The 20,068-nt window shown below is 37.6% G+C and overlaps 1 protein-coding gene across 1 annotated transcript in view; it reads right to left on the bottom strand.

Annotated features, from left to right (window-relative positions):
• Positions 1–20,068, bottom strand: part of RAD50 (RAD50 double strand break repair protein) — an 87,109-nt gene that overhangs the window by 7,653 nt on the left and 59,388 nt on the right. The window contains exons 21-22 of the mRNA XM_012444683.2: positions 18,825–19,049; positions 47–132 (exon numbers count right to left, since the gene is read on the bottom strand). Coding sequence (XP_012300106.2) covers positions 47–132; positions 18,825–19,049 — 311 coding nt within the window. The remainder of the gene's footprint in view (positions 1–46; positions 133–18,824; positions 19,050–20,068) is intronic.

The raw sequence follows: 20,068 nt of genomic DNA, 5'->3' as shown, positions 1-20,068 counted from the left end.
AGAGAGGGCTTTGGAAAGAGCATTTGTGATACACCACGGTACTCACCTTGTCCACGATAGGTACTTCGCCACAGATCACGAATAATTTTATTGATTTCTTCCATTTTCATACTGTGAAACTTCATTATTGCTCTGGAAAAAGAAGACATTTGTACTTTATATAAAAGATATATAATTATGTGTAATAGTAATATTACATAAAATTTATAATGTATATAACAAAAATATAAATAACTTCCTCAATATTTTCAATGGTAAAAGAATATCTAGTAAGGGCTAGAAAAAATAAATAGCACCAAAACTTTGCTGCTTGGCTGGTACTGAAAATTGGCAGGCTTATTTCTAGTGATCCAGGGTTACCCTTCTCTATATTCACTATCTAGGATACAACACATACTCCTTCTTTAAGTAAATACTTAAATACTGTGAAAACTTCAGGAAACGTACTTTTTTTTTTTTTGGAGAGAGTCTTCTTCTGTCGCCAGGCTGGAGTGCAGTGGTGCGATTTCGGCTCACTGCAACCTCCGCCTCCCAGGTTCAAGCAATTCTCCTGCCTCAGCCTCCCGAGTAGCTGGGACTACAGGTGCGCACCACCATGCCCAGCTAACTTTTGTATTTTTTTAGTAGAGATGGGGTTTCACCATGTTGACCAGGATGGTCTCCATCTCTTGACCTCGTGATCCGCCCACCTCGGCCTCCCAAAGTGCTGGGATTACAGGCATAAGCCACTGCGCCCAGCCATGGGAACGTAATTTTTTAGTAGACTCTTTTCTTAGGCCATGGTAACTTATTGGAGGGACCGCTTCCACTGATACTCACAGGTCACAGGAAGGCCTGTTGAGTGGACGAGAGGGAGTTAAAGGGGAGGGGAGAATCTCTGGAATTGTCACTTTATCCCTCTTCTATCACTATTAAGGTTTACCAAAAGCCAGCTTCTTATGTTATTTTTATTCCTCAGATCTTAAGATTTTTACCAACTGGAAGCTTTGGTTCAGTGAGAATGATTTAGAGGCTTAAGCTGAACTGACCTCAAAATTTTATTTTACCTTTCTATTCACAGATTCAGAAATCCTAATTCTAAATACTAACTTCCATATTTATATTCTAAATCCTAACTCTAAGCACTAACTTCCACTTAGTCCAGTCATGTCCCTGTCCTCAATTCTCTTTTAAGGTAATAGTTTCTAAACTACTAAAGAGAAGAAATGTTTGTAAAAACAAAAGTAGCCTGTCAAAACCTAATACCGTTCCCACCACAGTCACCTTTCACCAAAAAGCCCTTAGGTTCTTTGGAAGGGGGTTTATGAACTAATAAATGTTGCACCAGTGGTAAAAAGGCAAACATTACTGCGATCACCATACAAAGGATGTGAGGCAACTTACTTCCATTTGCAGGCCTCTTATCTGATGCATACAAAAAAAGAAACTGAACATAATGCTACTGCCTCTGTAGAATCATTTCATGATCTTCTGGTTCACCAGCAAGAGAGAAAGAAATGACTCAACATAAATACATTTTAAATATCAGATGAAGGACTGTGAAGTAGTAGAAGACTGGAAAAAACCATATTCTGCTTATTGATGAGAATGCAACAAGTCTCCATTTTCTACCTTATACATTTAACTCAGCCTAGCATTTTATCCTCCTTTCAAAAGGAGACAGAACATCTGATTATTTCCTCAAAACAAAACTCATGGAATGTTTGACCAATCACGTAAAGACTGCCTTCCCATCGCTTATATATTAAGATCCTGATTTTTCAAATAACATTAAAAAAAAGTTACCTTTCCATTCAAGTTAAAAATCTTCAAAAACTAACATAAGCATTCTAATGTGGAGAACGAGCTCCAGACAGTGCAGGGATGGCCAAGGTGCACACATGCAGTCTCTGCCTTGGCTCCCTTATATAACACAGGTGGTGTATCCTGGCCCATGGCCAGGTCTGCTGAGATACAGCACTGTGGGAAAAAGCTCTAGTTGAGGGAGAGGTCTAGACCCACCAAAGGGTATGTCCCATAGAGTGGATGACTACCACTGTGGGCTGGACCATTAGCACATCTTTGACCTCTCTGTCTACTGTGGAATTTACAGCTGTACTGCGTAAGAGATGGGGATGACTAAGGTCACTACAGTAATCTACATAAGGGAATAATGATGATAATGGTTATTAATGATGACCATTTACCATATGTGAGACAAAACTATGCTAAATAATCAATTTCATTTAATCCTTATGACAATATTGGGAGTTAGATACTGTTATCTCCATTAACCATGAACAAAACTGAGATTCAATGAAATAAGTAACTTGTTCAAGATCAGAGAAAAGTGGCTAGGATATTCACAGTCCTTGAATATGATAATTAAAATTGAAAAGGCAGTCAAAATTCCATCTTTTAAAGCCACCAGACTCAGTTTTATGAGAGAATGTTATCAAATCTTCAAGGTACAACTAGCTCCCAAGTACATAACGTATGGCACAGCAAGGAGAAACATAAGTAAAAGGAGAAAAAAAAAAGCACATCTATTTTGCTTATGAATATAAACATTCTAAATAAAACCAAATTTAGTAGTAAGGGTGGTAAAAAGAATATATCATGACCAGGTAGTGTTTATACCAAGAAAGAAACAGGAAAATTGGGAAAAAAAATTCAAGATAATTGTAGTAACAGATTAAAAAGAAAAAATAATTTCAATAGATGTCAAAAACACATTTCATGTACTAGAACACTGAATTTTGATAAAATATCCTAAGTGAAAAATAGAAGAACGCTTTCTTAACTGGATAAAATGACTCCCTCAGATATCCACAGCAAGCATCAAATTTAATTGAAAATATATAGAAGTGTTCCTCCTAAAACTAAGAAGAAGATAAAAATGCCTCCTATCATGGCTGCTCTCAAATCATGTCCTGGAAACCCCTAATGATTCAGGGATTTCACAATTCAAATCTCTAACTAAAAAGAAATGAAAAAAGAGAGAAAAGCCTGTCATTGTTTTTGCAGGTGACAGAATTGTACACTTAGAAAATCCAAGAAAATCAACTGAAAAATTATTAAGACTAATGAGGTGGCCAGAAATAAATATATAAAAATGAAGTTTTATTATCTAGAGGCAAATGCCAATGGGACAGACAATAGAAAAAAGGATCCTAATCATCAATAAAAACCATAAAATACCTAGGAGTAAGTCTAACAAGGTATAGGAGCTAGAGGAAAAAGCTGTAAAACTTTACAGTAGGAGAAAAGGAAATGATTGAGTAGAAGATGCACAAGCAGGAGTCCACAATGGTAGATTCGATATTATAAAGATGTTCAATCTCCCCAAAGAATCCCTAAATGCAATCCAAACAAAAATCCCAGTAAGATTTAAAAAATGCTTAATAGAATCCACAAACTGACTCTAAAGTTCATATAGAAGAGAGAATGCAAAAGAAGAATCTCAGTGAAACAGGAATAAATTTTAAAAGTTGGTGGACAAAGGAAAATCCAGAATAAACCCAAATGCATATACAACGTTAGTTTATAACTGCAAGAGTTCAAATCAACTGGAAAGGTTTCAATAGTGTTGCAAAGAATTAAAAAATATATATTACTACCCTTTGTCCAACCTCAAAATAAAATAGAAATGAATGAAAGGATTTAAAGCTAAAATATTTGGGCAGCTGAGGTGGAAAGATTGCTTGAACCTGGAGTTTGAGACCAGCCCGAGCAACATAGTGAGACCCCATCTCTACAAAAAAATTAAATTAGTCGGGTGTGGTGACAAGTACCTGTAGTTTCAGCTACTTGTGAGGCTGAGGTGAGAGGATCACCTGAGCCCAGGAAGCTAAAGCTACAGTAAGCTGTGATCAAGCCACTGCACTCCAGCCTTGGTGACAGAGTGAGACCCTGTCTCAAAAAAAAAAAAAAATGCTAAGGCAAAGTAAAACTATCAGAGGAAAACATTTTGATAATTTTTAGGACTGGAAAGCCCTTTCTAAATAAGGAACAAAATTGAGAAGCCATAAATCAAAAGACTAAAGATCTGACTACCTAAAAATTAAAAGTTGCAAAAGATACCACAAAGAACGTTGATGCGGCTGGCCACAGTGGCTCACGCCTATGATCCCAACACTTCGGGAGGCCGAGGCAGGCAGGTCACTTGAGCTCAGGAGTTTGAGACCAACCTGACCAACATGGTGAAATGCTGTCTCTACTAAAAATACAAAATTAGCCAGGTGTGGTGATGCATGCCTGAGTAGACTGAGGCAGAAGAATCGCTTGAACCCAGGAGACAAAGACTGTGCCATTGCACTCCAGCCTGGATGATAGAGCTAGACTCTGTCTCGAAAAAAAAAAAAAAAGAAACTTGATAGACAAATGATAAACTGGAAACAGGTACTTGAAATGTATATGAAAAGAATTAACATCCAGAATCAATTAAAATGTGACAAATCAAGAAAAAGACAACCTAGGAGAAAAACTGGCAAAGAGATACGAATAGGTAATTTTTAAAGAAATACAAGTAGCCAACATATGAAAAGACATTTAACTTCACTAGTAAACAGGGAAATGTAAATTAAAGTGCAAGCACTTTTTTGTGCAACCCATAAAATGGTAACAAAATCCAGACATGGAAATGGGCACTTTCATATACTACTGGTGGAAATTTTTTAAGTGTTTTTGGAAGGCAATTTGGTACTAAGTAAAAAGTATACATAACCTCTGAGCCAGTAACTCCATTTCTAGGAAGTTATCTTTTTGATATATCTGCTCTAGTGTGCAAAGACACACCCTGCAGCATTATCTGTAGTAGCACATATTTAAAAGCTTTCTAATATGTTCAATAGTGGTTAAAGTAGGTATCATGCATTTTACAGAATATGCAGCCATTAAAAATAAAAGGTGCTTGAATATATGAACATGAAAGATTATCACCACATATTAAATGGAAAAAAAAACTCAGAAAAATACCTACCTTGTGAAAATGCTTGCATAGAAACAAAAAAATTATTTGGGTGTACTACGTGCAAAGCCATTGTGAGGGAAATGAAAATATGTCACGAATGTAATAATTCTTAAGTGCTGAATAAAACTTAGACATTGTCATGGAAATGAACCCAAGTCTACCTTGAAGTGTGTTCTGTGATTTGCAGTTGTGGAGTATGGGGAAAGCCCAAATATCTGTAATACAAGGCTGAATGGCTTTAGTTGTATAAGTGGTACAAAATATTACGGAATACAAAGTGGGAAAAAAATCACATATGTTTGGGAAGGGCTTCATCAAGGTAACATTCCAAGGAGGAAAAATAGCACAGGAAAATATGGGACATCTTAAGGGAATAAAATTATTTGGTTAGAACACAGTTGGTAGTAAGAATTGAAATGGGAAAGCCCAGGTATGGAAGTCTTTCCTAAAATTAGAAGGGAATAGGGACCACCAGCTTTAGGAAAATTAAGCTGGCAGAAGTATAATGGGTGGAGGTGGGGGTGGGAAGGAGGGTAAGAGGTAAGAGGTGGAAAGCTACCATGGTAATATGTGAGAGTTACTTAGGCTGAAGCCATGGAAAGCAAGCAGTTCTGGGATGGGCACGGTGGCTAAGGCAGGAGGATCACTTGAGCCCAGGAAGTCGAGGCTGCAGTGAGCTGTGATCACAGCACTGTGCTCCAGCCTGGGTGACAGAGTGAGATCCTGTACAAGAATCCTATAGGAGCTACTGAGTGACATATAGTGGCCCAATTAACACACTTTTATCACTTGGACTTTACAGGCATTTATCACAAATAATTTAAAGAATGATCTTGAAAGTCCATGACTGTCTGCTGAGGCAAAGATTTGAATTTCATGGGCTGCAAACTGTTATGGTTAAGTAGTCATCTGGCTAGCGTATCAGCTCCACTACCTGCCTGGAATATGTACATCTCTCAGTTAAATGCATATACTAAAATTTATGTGAAGTAGTATGATTTCTTTGTGAAAACTGGTTCTCAAAAGAAAGTGCGAGGCTGGGCGAGGTGGCTCACGCCTATAATCCCAGCACTTTGGGAGGCCGAGGTAGGTAAATCACTTGAGGTCAGGAGTTTGAGACCACCCTGCCCAATTTGGTAAAACTCCATCTCTACTAAAAATAAAAAAATAGCCGGTGTGGTGGTGGGCACCTGTAACTGGGAGTTGGGAGGCTGAGGCAGGAGAATCACTTGAACCGGGAGGTGGAGCCGAGATTGCACCACTGCACTCCAGCCTGGGTGACAGAGCAAGACTCTGTCTCCAAAAAAAAAAAAAAAAAAGAAAGTGAGAAGCTCTAAGATCTAAGAAAATAATGATGTATAAATTACTTTAGTCTGATAGTTAAATACTCATTAAGAGTCTGAAAGATTTCATTAAAAATTTCGGTAACAATTGATTACATTTTATGAGGACAAATGATGGCTTTAGTGGCATTTATATTTTTGGTAATCCATGGAAGTCTTAACAGCCTTGTCCAGGCTGCCTTATTTTGTTGTTATCCTATTTTGTTTTAGGCTTTTAGCAGACTGAAGTCATGGTTTTTAGTTTCTATCTCTAGTGATAAGGAGAAAACAGGGATGAGGAAGAGGCTTTACTGGCCCAACCAGAAACAGAAGCTAAGGACTCATGACTGGATTCCTTCCCTTGGTCACCCCATAGGCCAATAGCTCACCTTCTGGGAGAGGACCCATCCAGCTCTTGCTTCTTTCCCTATTTAAACCATGTTTAAGACTCAAGCCACTGAGGAAGATTAGCTATCATTGTGGAAAATCTGAACTGATGCTCAAAATCAGAAGTGTATATAAAAAGGTGAACTTGAACTGGATTTCCCTATAGTCTCAAGCTATCATTGAATAAAACATTAATTGGAAGGGCCAAATACATATGTGCTTTTTTCCTAATTAAAAATATTAGTTCAGAAGCATGATAAAAAGTCTTAAGTTAAACAAGTTGGAAAAAAGCAGTGAAGATTATATAATACTTACAAAGACATTTTTCAACCATGTATTATCCTCATCCTTGTATTTAAAATTTAAAATTGTACCAAACTTTGAGACATATATTGGTCACTGAAAAATCTGCCATGACCATTGTTATCTGTTATTACACTAGATACTCTTCCCAACCCAGGTACTTAACTACCATGGGAACTTCTTGTCTCCCTACATTTGGGTTAGTGGATCTCCTCTTGCATAAGGGAAATGGTATGTTCCACTGAGTATCATGTTCCAAACTAACAGTGACTTTTATTATGTAGCAAAACTCAAAATCCCTAATTTGCCAAACTTAAGTTGTATTATTTAAAAGTGACCTTTTTTTCTAGATAAGACCCTTTCAACTATTAAATTTCCTAAAATCCTTAAACCTATTAACTTAATTTTCTTTAGTGAGAATCCCAAACATCAGCTTTTACAATTCAGCCTATGGTTCAACCACTATGGCAAGACAGACATCTGTTTAGGTGTGAAGCACCACTGGCTATCTTTGGGTTTTGTAATCTACCCTCTTGATGCTGCAGGAGCTACTGTGAAATCTTACTGCATCCATGGTCATGATGGAGATGGTGACTATAAGGTGAGACCTGAATAAAGCCCTCATCTGAAGTTCCCCTTGAATGCAGGGACCCAGGCTCCGAACAGCCTCACAGAAAGCTGGCTGCCTTGGATGCAAAACTGTAAAGATTGTGTGTTTACAATCAGTCTCAAAGGAAGTATAACCTAATATGCAACCTTCCACATCTGGGGAAAGATGAGAGAAGAACATTTTGCGCATAGGGTAGAACACTGTATCTTGAGTGATATATTCTGAAATCATTTAATTTAAATTGGTATATTCTATTAGTATGGGGTAATACATTCCAAATGATGGATAATTTCCCCCTTTTCATCTATGTGTCTCTGACCATTGCCAATGCTATACTTAGTGATGTTTTTAGACGATTACTAGTAACAGATGATGGTAATCAGCTTTTCTTGAAAATGCACTGCTAATTTCCTGTGTTACCTTAAATAGACAGCTGAATGCAACAATTACACTGACTGCACGCTTTATTCTAAGAGGTGAAAAAAATGAGGGAAATTTTGGACCTTACTTTCTTCTGGGTGAGAAGGCAAATTTAAGCTCACAGTATAAACCTTAAGAAGGCCACTGTTTGCAAGCATAAGTGCACAAAGACTCAATTTTGGGGAAATCTGCATCACTTCTTTTCTTTTTATTTAAATAGAAGAAGCCATCTAACTACCAGGTAACAGAACTCAGTAAACAGCCTGGCTTTGTTCCTTAAGCAAGCCTAAATTGCTGGAAAGCACTCCTGTACCACTCCACCCCCACCTGACTCCACCAAGCTCCCTCACAGGTCCTCACTCTGCTCAGCATGATGCCTCTGTGATTGAGGCACTTTTCTCTGCTGAAAAGCCCTTATTCTTATCCAAGGCCCAGGTCAAAAACAGACTATGGAGCACCTACCAAGGTCTCCCCTACTGGACTGTCAGCAGTTTGCAGGAGGGACAAGGGTATGATATTCCTGTTTTCCCAGAGCTGGACAAGAAAGGGGCAGAGCAGGGATTGTTGAATTCTTCTTTATTTTTTCTCCTTTAGCCTAATCCTGGAAGTGAAGGGAATTCTTATTCCTGCTGTCACTGGTTCTCAGGGTATGCAGGGATAGCTGGAGAGCTCCTATGTATGATTTTCCATTCAGTTAATACATACGAAAGCCCAGGTCTGCAGGTCAATGGGCTGGTAAGTAAGAGAAGAGCGGACCTTGCAGCAGATTACTTACAAGTAAAATTTAAAACAAAACCAACCTGCTTATCTAACTTGGTCCCTCAGTCCACTCTAACTATTGCCCCATTTTTCTTGCTCCCCGTCACAGGAGAGGTTGTTATGAAAATTATCTACATTCGCTGTCTCCATTTCTTACCTCCCCTTCTCTCCCTACCCAACTCCACCAGGCTTCATTTCCAACTGTGCCTCTGACTGCTCCTCAGTCATTAACAACTTCTATTTTGTCAAATTCAAGGGCTACTTCTTAGTCCTTATTTGACCCCAAATAGCATTAGATTCTTGATATATTTTCTTCACTCTGTTTTCAAGATACCACATCTTTTAAAATTTCTTCCCACCTCATCAGCTGCTTATTTATTGAATTTGGAAACATAAGGAGTGCTGGGACCTTTCCCTTTTTTCTCTATGCTCATTCCACATGTGACCTCATCCCATGGGTTAAATGCCACGGATATGCTGACGACTCCCCAATGTATGTATACCCTTCCCTTGAACTCTAGACTCGAGAGTATACATCCGACTGCCTGATGGACATCTCTACTTAGATGCCTACAGGCACTTCAAACTTAAAGTGTACAAAACAGAATTACAGATTTTCTCTCCCTAGTCACACCCATTTCAAGGAATGGTAACTTGTTCCCCCAATATCCTGTTGTTCAAGTAAAAATATTAGGAGCAACCTTTGTTCTTTTCTTTACTTTTCCTCCCTTACATTCAATTCAGAAGTAAGCCTGTCAACTCTCTCTCCAGAACAAATCTCAAATCTATCACTTCCCTCTATTTTCACTCCTACCATCTGATCCAGCCCACTACCATCTCCTGGTTACAAGTATCCTCATCATCTCTTTGCTTTTCTTCTTGCCTTTTACAATCCATTCTCCACACACAGCAGCCAGTGCAATTTCTTCCAACTAGAAATCAGATTATATTACTTCCCTGCTTCAAACCCAGGAGTGACTGCCCAGTGCAGTCAGAATGAAATAAAACTGTTTAACACAGCTGCAAGGCATGACATACTCCGGGATCCTTCTATCTCTGACTATATTCCAGCCATGCTTGCCTTCTTTCTGATCTTGGACACTTTCTGTTTGTACTGGTCTTGGCTGATGCATTAACTATTCTCTCTACCCAGAATGCCTGCACCCCCATTTTATGCATATCTTGCTCCCTTCTCATCAGGTCCCAGCTTAAAGGCCCCTCCGTTACTCTCACATTGTTCATTTTCACTGTAATACCTACTACTACTTGCCATTTTCTTATTAATTTATTTCTTAATTTTCTGTTTCTTCATCCTTGTATACGTATCTAGAACAGTATCAGGCATATATGTACTCAAATTTTTATTGAGCAAAATCCTAATATATAACTGTACTTTATGTACATATATCTCACTGAAGAGTTATAAAATATATAGAAATAACTTGTGGTTCTAAACCAGGAAGTATAAGTAACAGTTAAAATGCTTTTATATAAATACTATTTTTTTATCGGTTAAAAAAAAAGGTCACGCCCATAATCCCAGCACTTTGGGAGGCTGAGGAGGGTGGATCACCTGAAGCCAGGAGTTCAGAACCAGCCTGGCCATTATGGCAAAAACCTCGTCTCTACTAAAAATACAAAAATTAGCCAGGTGTGGTAGCACACACCTGTAATCCCAGCTATTCAGTTGGCTGAGGCATGAGAATCTCTTGAACCTGGGAGGCAGAGGTTACAGTGAGCAGAGATCATACCACTGTACTCCAGCCTGAAAAAACCAGTGAGACTCCATCTCAAAAAAAAAAAAAGCCAGGGGGCCACTACGGTAGCAGCATGTCACAGTGGTTCTGAAATCTAATTTTATCTCTACCATTTACCTACGTAATCTTGGGTAGGCTGCTTAATCTCTCTGATACTTGTCCTTTAAAAAAAGATTAGATACAATAATTAAATTGATTATGGCTATCATGAAGTATTCAGTTGATATTAGTGTCTTCTATGCACAGCCATCAACCTCAAAGAATGTTTAAATTGGAACAAAAGAAACCTACATTTTCTTAATAAATTTAGTTCTCTAGTGCTATTAAAGAATAGAGAACTTAAGAACTTATGTTAAAGAATGGAACATGACAAAGAAAGCTGGACTAAATCGCCTCTGAGCTTTTCTGACTCTATACTGAGTAATAGTATAGATTTTTTAAAATTCCACTTTACAGATGAGGAAACAAAAACTCAGAGTGTCTAAATAATTTGCTAAATATCATCAGTCAGGACTCAAAATCATCACTATGGAGAACAGTATGGAGGTTCCTAAAAAAACGAAAGACAGAATTACCCTATGATTCCACAGTCCCACTTACTGCATATTTATGCAAAGGAAATGAAATCATTAGGTTGAAGAGATACCTGCACTCCCATGTTTATTGCAGCACTATAAATAATACCCAAGATTTGGAAGCAATCTGAAGGTCCATCAACAAATAAATAGATAAACAAAATGTGGTTCTGGCCAGGTGTGGGCAGTGGCTCACGCCTGTAATCCCAGCACTTTGGCAGGCTGAGGAGGGAGGATCATTTGAGGTCTGGAGTTCAAGACCAACGTGGCCTACATGGCAAAACCTGTCTCTACTAAAAATACAAAAATTAGCCAGGTGTGGTGGCAGGCACCTGTAATCCCAGCTACTCAGGAGGCTGAGGCAGGAGAATTGCATGAACCTAGGAGGCAGAAGTTTCAGTGAGCTGAAATCATACCACTGAACTCCAGCCTCAGTGACAGAGACTCTGTCTGTCTCAGTGGCGGGTGGAGGTGGGGGTGGGGCAGGGACAAACAAAAAAAAAAACAAAAAAAAAAACAGTGATTCATATACACAATGGAGTACTATTCAGCCATAAAATAAAATGAGAGCCTGTCATTTGCAATAACATGGATGGAACTGAAGGACATTATGTTAAGTGAAATAAGCCAGGCACAGAAAGACAAACTTTGCATATTCTCATTCATTTGTGGAAGTGAAAAATTAAAACAATTGAACTCATGAAGACAGTGGAGAGGATAGTTACCAGAGGCTGGGAAGGGCACTGGAGATGTTAATGGGTACAAAGATGTCATCAGAATAAGATCTAGTATTTGATAGCACAACAGAGTGACTACAGTCAATAACAATTTGTTGTACATTTAAAAATAACTAAAATAGTATAATTGGAATGTATGTAACACAAAGAAGTGATAAATGCTTGAGGTGATGGATACCCCATTTACCCTGATATGATTATTTTTTATTTTTATTTTTTTTGAGATGAGCTCGCACTGTCGCCCAGGCTGGAGTGTAGTGGCACAATCTCCACTCACTGCAACCTCTGCCTCCCAGGTTCAAGTGATTCTCCTGCCTCAACCTCCTGAGTAGCTAGGATTACAGGCGCCTGCCACCACACCCAGCTAATTTTTTGTATTTTTAGTAGAGACGGGTTTTCACTATGTTGGCCAGGCTGGTCTTGCACTCCTGACCTCGTGATCTAGCCACCTTGGCCTCTCAAAGTGCTGGGATTACAGGCGTGAGACACCACGCTGGCTTTATTTTTATTTTTTTGTAGAGATGGCGTCTCTGTTGCCCAGCCTGGGGTGCAGTGATGCCATTTCGGGTACCTCCGCCTCCTGGGTTCAAGCAATACTCTTGCCTCAGCCTCCCGAGTAGTTGGGACTACAGGTGCACACTGCCACACCCGGCTAATTTCTTTTGTATTTTAGTAGAGGTGGAGTTTCACCAGCCCAGGCTGGTCTCGAACTCCTGAACTCAGGCCATCCACCCAGCTTGGCTTCCCAAGGTGCTAGGATTACAGGTGTGAGCCACCACACCTGGCCTCTGATGTGATTATTATGCATTGTATGCCTGCATCAGAATATCTCATGGACCACATAAATATACCTACTATAAAAATTAATTTTTTTTTTAAAGGGTTCAAAATCTGGACATCCGTAGTGTTCAGAGACAGCACTTTTAACCATGTATTATGGACTTCTGAGGCCTTTTTAAAAAGGCAAAACTTATCATGTTGGATTTTTACACAAAGTCCAATGTCTTGCTTTATAATACCCATTTTTATTTTTTCACCACAACCAACTTATCTTATTTTAAATAGAAGTTTTTTTTTGTTTTTTTTTTTGAGACAGGGTCTCTTTTTGTAACCCCTGCTGGAGTGCAGTGGCACGATCTTGGCTCACTGCAACCCGCCATAGCCTTCTGAGTAGCTGGGATTACAGGTGTGTGCTAACCATGCTCAGACAACTTTTGTATTTTTTTGTAGAGATGGGGTTCGCCATGCTGCCCAGGTTGGTCTCAAACTCCTGGACTTAAGCAATCCACTCACTTTGGACTCCCAAAGTGCTAGGATTATAGGCGTGAGCCACTGTGCCTGGCCAAATGGGTTTTTACTGACAAAAAATCTGTTTTGATTTGTGTCTCTTCAAATAAACCTGTCCCTGCCAGAAGGTTCCGGATCCCCTATTCCTTAATGCTCAATGAATGTTTGATAAGTCTATTGGATACATAGCATCTGTTGCTAAAGAACTAAAAAAAAAAAAACTAAAAAGTCCCCTAAAGGCATAAATTAGGTAGCTGAGAAGACTAAAAACAATTATTAAAGGCAAAAAAATTAAAAACAAAAAACAAATATATGTAAGTGTAGTCTACTGGGAAGAATTCCTTAAGTTTTGCCTATGTTCCTGTTTCAAAACCTTAAATTCCAAGACTAATCACTTTAAACTGTTGGCTGCATTCAAAGAGGTTAAAAAACAAAAGTTCTCATTTCCTGCTGGCATACAATTCTATGAGCCTTTTTAGACCCAGGGAGCATTGTAACGTTAACCTACCCACTTACAATGAAATGAGACAAAAGATATATCCACGAAATACTCTCAAAAAACTGTTTTAAAAGTTAAACTTAACCTAACAAAAATCTTAGTATATTTAAAAAAAAAAAAGTTAAAATAATTGGCTCACTCCCACTATTTCACAGCAAATGGATCTAATTTGTCTTACATGATTACGTACTTCCTAAAACTTGTATATGCCAAAAATACACCAAGGCAATTCTGGGGCCACATTTGTTATCATCACTAACTAAAAAAGTCCTCACACTGAAACCAGAGTTCTCCTGTCTTCCTGAGCCCTGTGGTCTGAATGCCACTGTTTAGGTTGGTCTGTTGACTGTGTATCCGACCAGAGTCTTAGAAGAGAAGAGAACCTCTGTTTAACTCTCTTAGTGCTAAGGAAGATATTTGCCATTCCAGAAAAAATCAACACCACCAAAATCTAAAGTAGCTGATAATTCTCCTGCCACAAATAAACAGAACTGCTAGATATATTGATAACAAAAATTATTTTAAATTCATAGTTGAACTCACAAAAAAGAAAGGGAAGTCCTTACATAACAGAAACAAAGATAGAACTGAAAACCAGAACAGTTAGTATGTAATCTGACAGACAAATTAAACTTGGGGTTATTATTGTTACTATTGCTGTTATTGTTATTTTTGAGACAGAGTCTCGTCCTGTTGCCCAGGCTGGAGTGCAGTGGTGCAATCTTGGCTCACTGCAACCTCTGCTTCCTGGGTTCAAGCAATTCTCCTGCCTCAGCCTCCTGAGTAGCTGGGATTTACAGGTGTGCACCAACACACCCAGCTAATTTTTGTATTTTTTAATAGAGACGGGGTTTCTCCATGCTAGCCAGGCTGGTCTCGAACTCCTTACCTCAAGTGATATGCCCACCTCGACCTCCCAAAGTGCTGCGATTACAGACATGAGCCACCATGCCCAGCCATTAACTTGGGGTTATTTTTTTTATATCCTAGGGATTGGTTATTACCCAGGAAAGAAGATGGAGGATAGGACTTAAGTGAGAAAGAGGATTAGAAGTGACTGCCAACACAAAAAATGGGACTCTTTAAGAGCTATAACATCAATCCTCAATGAAAGAGTGGAAAATTAGTAAGCTGAAAATTCAAAGTCTTGGGTAAATGCTTTATATAGGTTTGGGGTTCAAAGTTATGCTACCAGTGAGTCTAGTCCAGGAACCTACCACTTGGGAAATTAACGAAAACCCTACATGCAGGCCAGTGTTTTCTCTGGAGCTCCTAGTTAATATAAAACTAAAATTTCTGTGTAGATGGACATCCACAAGAAAAAGTCACAAGGGAGTCTCATAGAAAAACACAATGCTACTAAAGATAAGCACACAATTAAATATTAATAAAACACACAAAGAAACTTCACTAGGGGATAGAATCAGCATGCAAAACAGCAGAAGCAGACTCTTCAAATGTGAAATGAAAAAATAATAATCTGAAAGAGAATATAAAATGTGTATAGTTAAAATGAGTAAAGACACATTCAAGAAGGAATCAAAATACTAAGGAAGAAAATACATCACAGGCCTGGCGAGGTGGCTCACATCTGTAATCCTAGCACTTTGGGAGGCCTAGGTGGGAGGATTGCTTGAGGCCAGGAGTTCAAGACCAGCCTGGGCAACATGATGAAACCTCATCTGTATTAAAAATACAAAAATTAGCCAGGTGGTGGCATGCACTTGTAATTCCGGCTACTTGGGAGGCTGAGGAATGAGAATTACTTGAACCCAGGAGGTGGAGGCTGCAGTGAGCTGAGATCATGCCATTGCACTCCAGCCTGGGTGACAGGGCCAGACTCTGTTTTAAAAAATTATAAAAAACAATGTAAGTTTCTGAAAAAGAACAAAATAGAACTTTATAGAAAAAAATGAAGGGAAAAAAAAACAATGACAACCACTCAATAGGCAGTATAAGCAGCAGTTAAATAATTTATGAATTGCAAGGTATATACCCCGGAGCCCAGTATATGCAGGAGGGATTAAGCAATGGAGAGGAAAGAGGAGGTTATAGCTAATAAAAAGTGAAGAAGGGGAAAACAGTGAGAAATGGAGAAAGAATAATATTTGAAGAGATAATGCATGAAAAATCCCCAAAATTGATGATATATATCAATCCTCAGATCAAAAAGCCAATTAATGAGCAGAAGAACTAAAACTGAGTCTAGACACACTATTATAAAAATACAGAACACTGGAGACAAACAGAAAATCATAAGAGAACCAGAGGAAAAAGGCAGATTACTTTTAAAGGAATAATTCAAATGATTTCTCAACTGTAACCATAGAGACCAACAAAAAATGGAATATTTTCAAAGTGCCAAAACTGTCAACTAGAACTCTATGCTCAGCTAAACTATCGAATTAAGGGCAAAAACTGCTCAAAGACTATAAAGAGTTTACCCCTAATAGTTATTCACTGAAAAAAACTAATAAAGGATATACTTCAAAAAAAAAAAAAAGAAAACCGAACCTAAAGAAGAGAGGAGTGGGATTTAAAAAGCAAGAATGAACAAAGAAATTGCTAAACATATGGGCTTATGAAACCACCACAATAATTATTACTCATTTGTTATAATTTAAAAACAGGGTAAAACTAAAATATTAGACAACACAAATAATGCAGATGGGAGAAGATAATTAGTACTCAGGAAGAAGATAAAACAATTCACATTAAAGCTATGGTTTTTAAACTTTAATATGCATCAAAATCACCCAAAACGCTTGTCAAAAACAGACTGCTGGGCCATACCTTCCAAATTTTTGATCCAGGTCTGGGGTAGAGGCTGAGAATTTGCATTCCTAACATGTTCCAAGGTGATACTGATAATAGTGTTCCAGGACCACTTTGAGAATTAATGCATATGATTATAAGTCAAATTAAGTATGTTAAAAATTAAAAGGTAAACACTCAAATAACTAAAGTAGAATACAACTGATCCTTAAACACAGGTTTGAACTATGTTGGTCTACATTTACGCAGATTTTCTTCCACTTCTGCCATCCGAGACAGCAAGACTGATCCCTCCTCTTCTTCCTCCTTCTCTTCAATGTGAAGAGGACAAGGCTGAAGACCTTTATGATGATTCATTTCCACTTAATAGGAAATATATTTTCTCTTATAATTTTTTTTTCTTTTCTCTAGTTTCCTTTATGGTAAGAATACAGCATATAATACATATAATATACAAAATATATGCTAATCAACTGTTTCTGTTATCAGTAAGGCCTCCAGTCAACAGTAGGCTATTAGTAAAGTTCTGGGGGAATCAAAAGTTACATGTGGATTTCTGACTGTGTGGGGGCTTAGTGTCCCTAATCCCCATGTTATATGGTCAACCACATAACCCAAAAAAGGAAAAAAGGAGGAGTCAAGAAAAATAAATCCATCTCCAAAAGGCAGAAAAGGAAAAAAAGATGGCAGAAATAAATTCAATTCTATTGAATAATCACAATGAATATGAAAGGACTAAATTCACTGATTAAAAGGCAGACATACACTGGATAAAGTTCTGATATATGCTGAATATATTATAAAGCTATAGTAATTAAGATGGTGTGAGAAATGGCACAGAGATGGACAAAGTGACCAGTGAAGTAGAACAGAGAACCCAGGACCAATTCAGGAACATATGGAATTCTGAAATATGACAGAAATGACACTACAGGTCACGGAGAAGAGAATAGCTTATCAATAAATTAAGCCACGACAACTGGTTATTCATAACAGAAAAAATTCAACTTAGAGTACTTAAATGTACTTATATGTGAAAGGCAAAATTTAAAAATTTTAGACTAAAATATAGGCATAGGGAAGGATTTCTTAACAAGACACACCAAGAGCCAACCAGAAAAGACTGCTAAATTCAACTAACTCAAAATCAAATCCAGTGTCATCAAAAGATGCCAAGTAAAAAAGATAAGCATAATGTTTGAAAAGACATTTGTAATACATATAACTGAATGAAAAGGAATTGAAATGCAGAAGAGGTAAAGAAGATTAAATAAGAAAAGACCAACAGGGCCAGAACAGTGCCTCACGCCTATGATCCCAGCACTCTGGGAGGCCGAAGTGGGAGGACTGCTTGAGCCCAGGAGTTTGAGGTTACACCAAACTATGATTACACCACTGCACTCCAGCCTGGGTGACAAAGAGAAACTCTGTCCCAAAAACAAACAAACAAACAAAAATACAAGACTAATAATGTATACACAATGATTTATCACTTTAAACCTTTAAGGTTGGCAAAGATTAAGAAATTTATAAATCCAATGCCAAAGCATCCATCCAAAAAACCCTTATATACTGCTAGTGGTATAAATCAGTATAGCCATTTATGGAAAACAACATTATTTTGTAAAATTAAGCAAATTCTGCAACACACTACCACAAATATAACCTTATACCTTTCATCCAGAAGACATGACAAGACCTGGAAAAAAACCCAAATGTTCATCCATAGGAGAATGGATTCACTGTGGTCTATTACCATAGTAGATTCTGTACATCAGTGAAAATGAATGAACTATGGCTATAAACAACATGGATAAACAAAAGCAAACCCAAATAAAAAAGCAAATCCTAGAATACCATATCATTTTAAAGCTCAAAATATGACATATATATGATGAAACTGTTTTTTAAAAAAGCAGAGAAAGTAAAAATCTTTGTCACTGGTCACTGGTTATAGGGAGCGGGGAGGACAGAAGGTTGAGATAAGAAGGGAGCATCTAAGTGGATGCCAATTAGTGATAATGGTAGAATTCTTGGATTGGTTACAGGGAGGTAATATGATGAATACTCCTTGATATTAATATGCTTTATATGTTAACTTCATAACTTAAGCTAGTGTGTTTACATACATACATGTATTTTTCCATTCTGTGGTATACATAAAATACCATATTTAGAAAGAAAAAAATGAGGGGCCAGGCGCGAGGGCTCACACCTATAATCCCAGCTACTCAGGAGGCTGAGGCTGAGAATCACTTGAATCCGGGAGGCAGAGGTTGCAGTGAGCTGAGGCTGCGCCACTGCACTCCAGCCTGGCCAGTAAGACTGAAACTCTGTTTCAAAAAAAAAAAAAAAGAAAAGAAAAAATGAGGGAAAAGATTACTAAAATATGTTAGTCAATATTCACCGCAATGGGAACAAAATCCTCAGTTTAACACTTACTGGTCAAGAGTTTTATAATAAATATCCAGATCCTTGTTCACAAGTTCTGTTGTCCTCATAACAATCATCATTTCTCTATATTTTTCCTCAGCATCCCGAAATTGTGGTTCTCGAAGTTCTTTCTTAAAATGAATAATTTCTTCCTCATAACCTTTCTGTCGCCCTAATGCCAAACTGTGATTTCTTTTTATATTTTCTATGTTCTCTTCCAACTTCTGATGTTCACTGTAAAAAAGAAAAATGACAAATGAGGACCATTTTTTAGCTTTTGACAACCTGAAGTGAAAAAGTTATAGATATCTTTAGATAGGTAAATATCATTCTCCTTGGCAATCAGTATAGCAGAGTCTCCCCTTGCTTTTTATTTAAGGCTTCAGTACTAATAAAACCCCTCTCTTCCTTCTCTGCCCCACATAGGTTGCTAAACAGCTAATTTTGTGTGTTGAATAGCGAACCCTCATAGCATGTGATCACTGATAAAGTTCCTGGTCTTTAGACACTAAGTAAAGCACTCTGGTGATTAATATTACACATTCACAAACTTCTGACTGTGAACTGAGAATGCACAATTATCAACATTAAGCAGTTACAAGTAACAGGCTTCATCATTTTGCTTATAATATGTCAAAGGCACAACAGAATTTTATCTGAATTAAATCATATATTAATTTTCTGCAGTAATAGTTTTTAAAAATTTGGATTCCTCCATGAAAACAAAATTTCTCTTGCACAAGTATAAAAACCATAATAATGACAAGACGTAAAATATCCAAACTTTTCTGATAATTTAGATTTTACAAATTTCAATGAATGCTTTAAAAATCTTCATTTATTTAACAATCACTTATTAAGCATCTTCTTATGTGCCAGGCACTGCTCTCAAATGTATGGGAATCTTACAGAGTTGACCAGATTAGAAGTTTTGTTGACATTTGTGTTGTGTCCTGATTGAAGAAAGGTTTGAATAAGTTGTATTTAGTAATGTGAATGAATGTAAAAAGTATTGTTATGTACCAATCACAGAAGAAATTTTTTAAATATCTGGTTTTGGTGTTTAGTAGCCAAGGATAAATTATTTCATTTCAAAGTTTCTTCTAAAAGCATTACTTTTCCAACTTGCCATGGAAAGTACTAACATTATAGTGTAAAAGAAGTGAGGCTTGGGAACTAGGATATTAAGGTCACATTCCTGGCTTTCATCATAATTTCGTCTGTGATTTTTCTGGGTCTCAGTGTCCTCAGAC

This window comes from Aotus nancymaae, unplaced genomic scaffold (assembly GCF_030222135.1).
Source record: "Aotus nancymaae isolate 86718 unplaced genomic scaffold, 86718_ANA_hifiasm-v0.15.2.pri h1tg000064l_1, whole genome shotgun sequence".
NCBI classification, from domain to species: domain Eukaryota; kingdom Metazoa; phylum Chordata; class Mammalia; order Primates; family Aotidae; genus Aotus; species Aotus nancymaae.
Note: the sequence above shows the minus strand (reverse complement) of the source record. Positions and strands in the feature narration are given on the sequence as shown.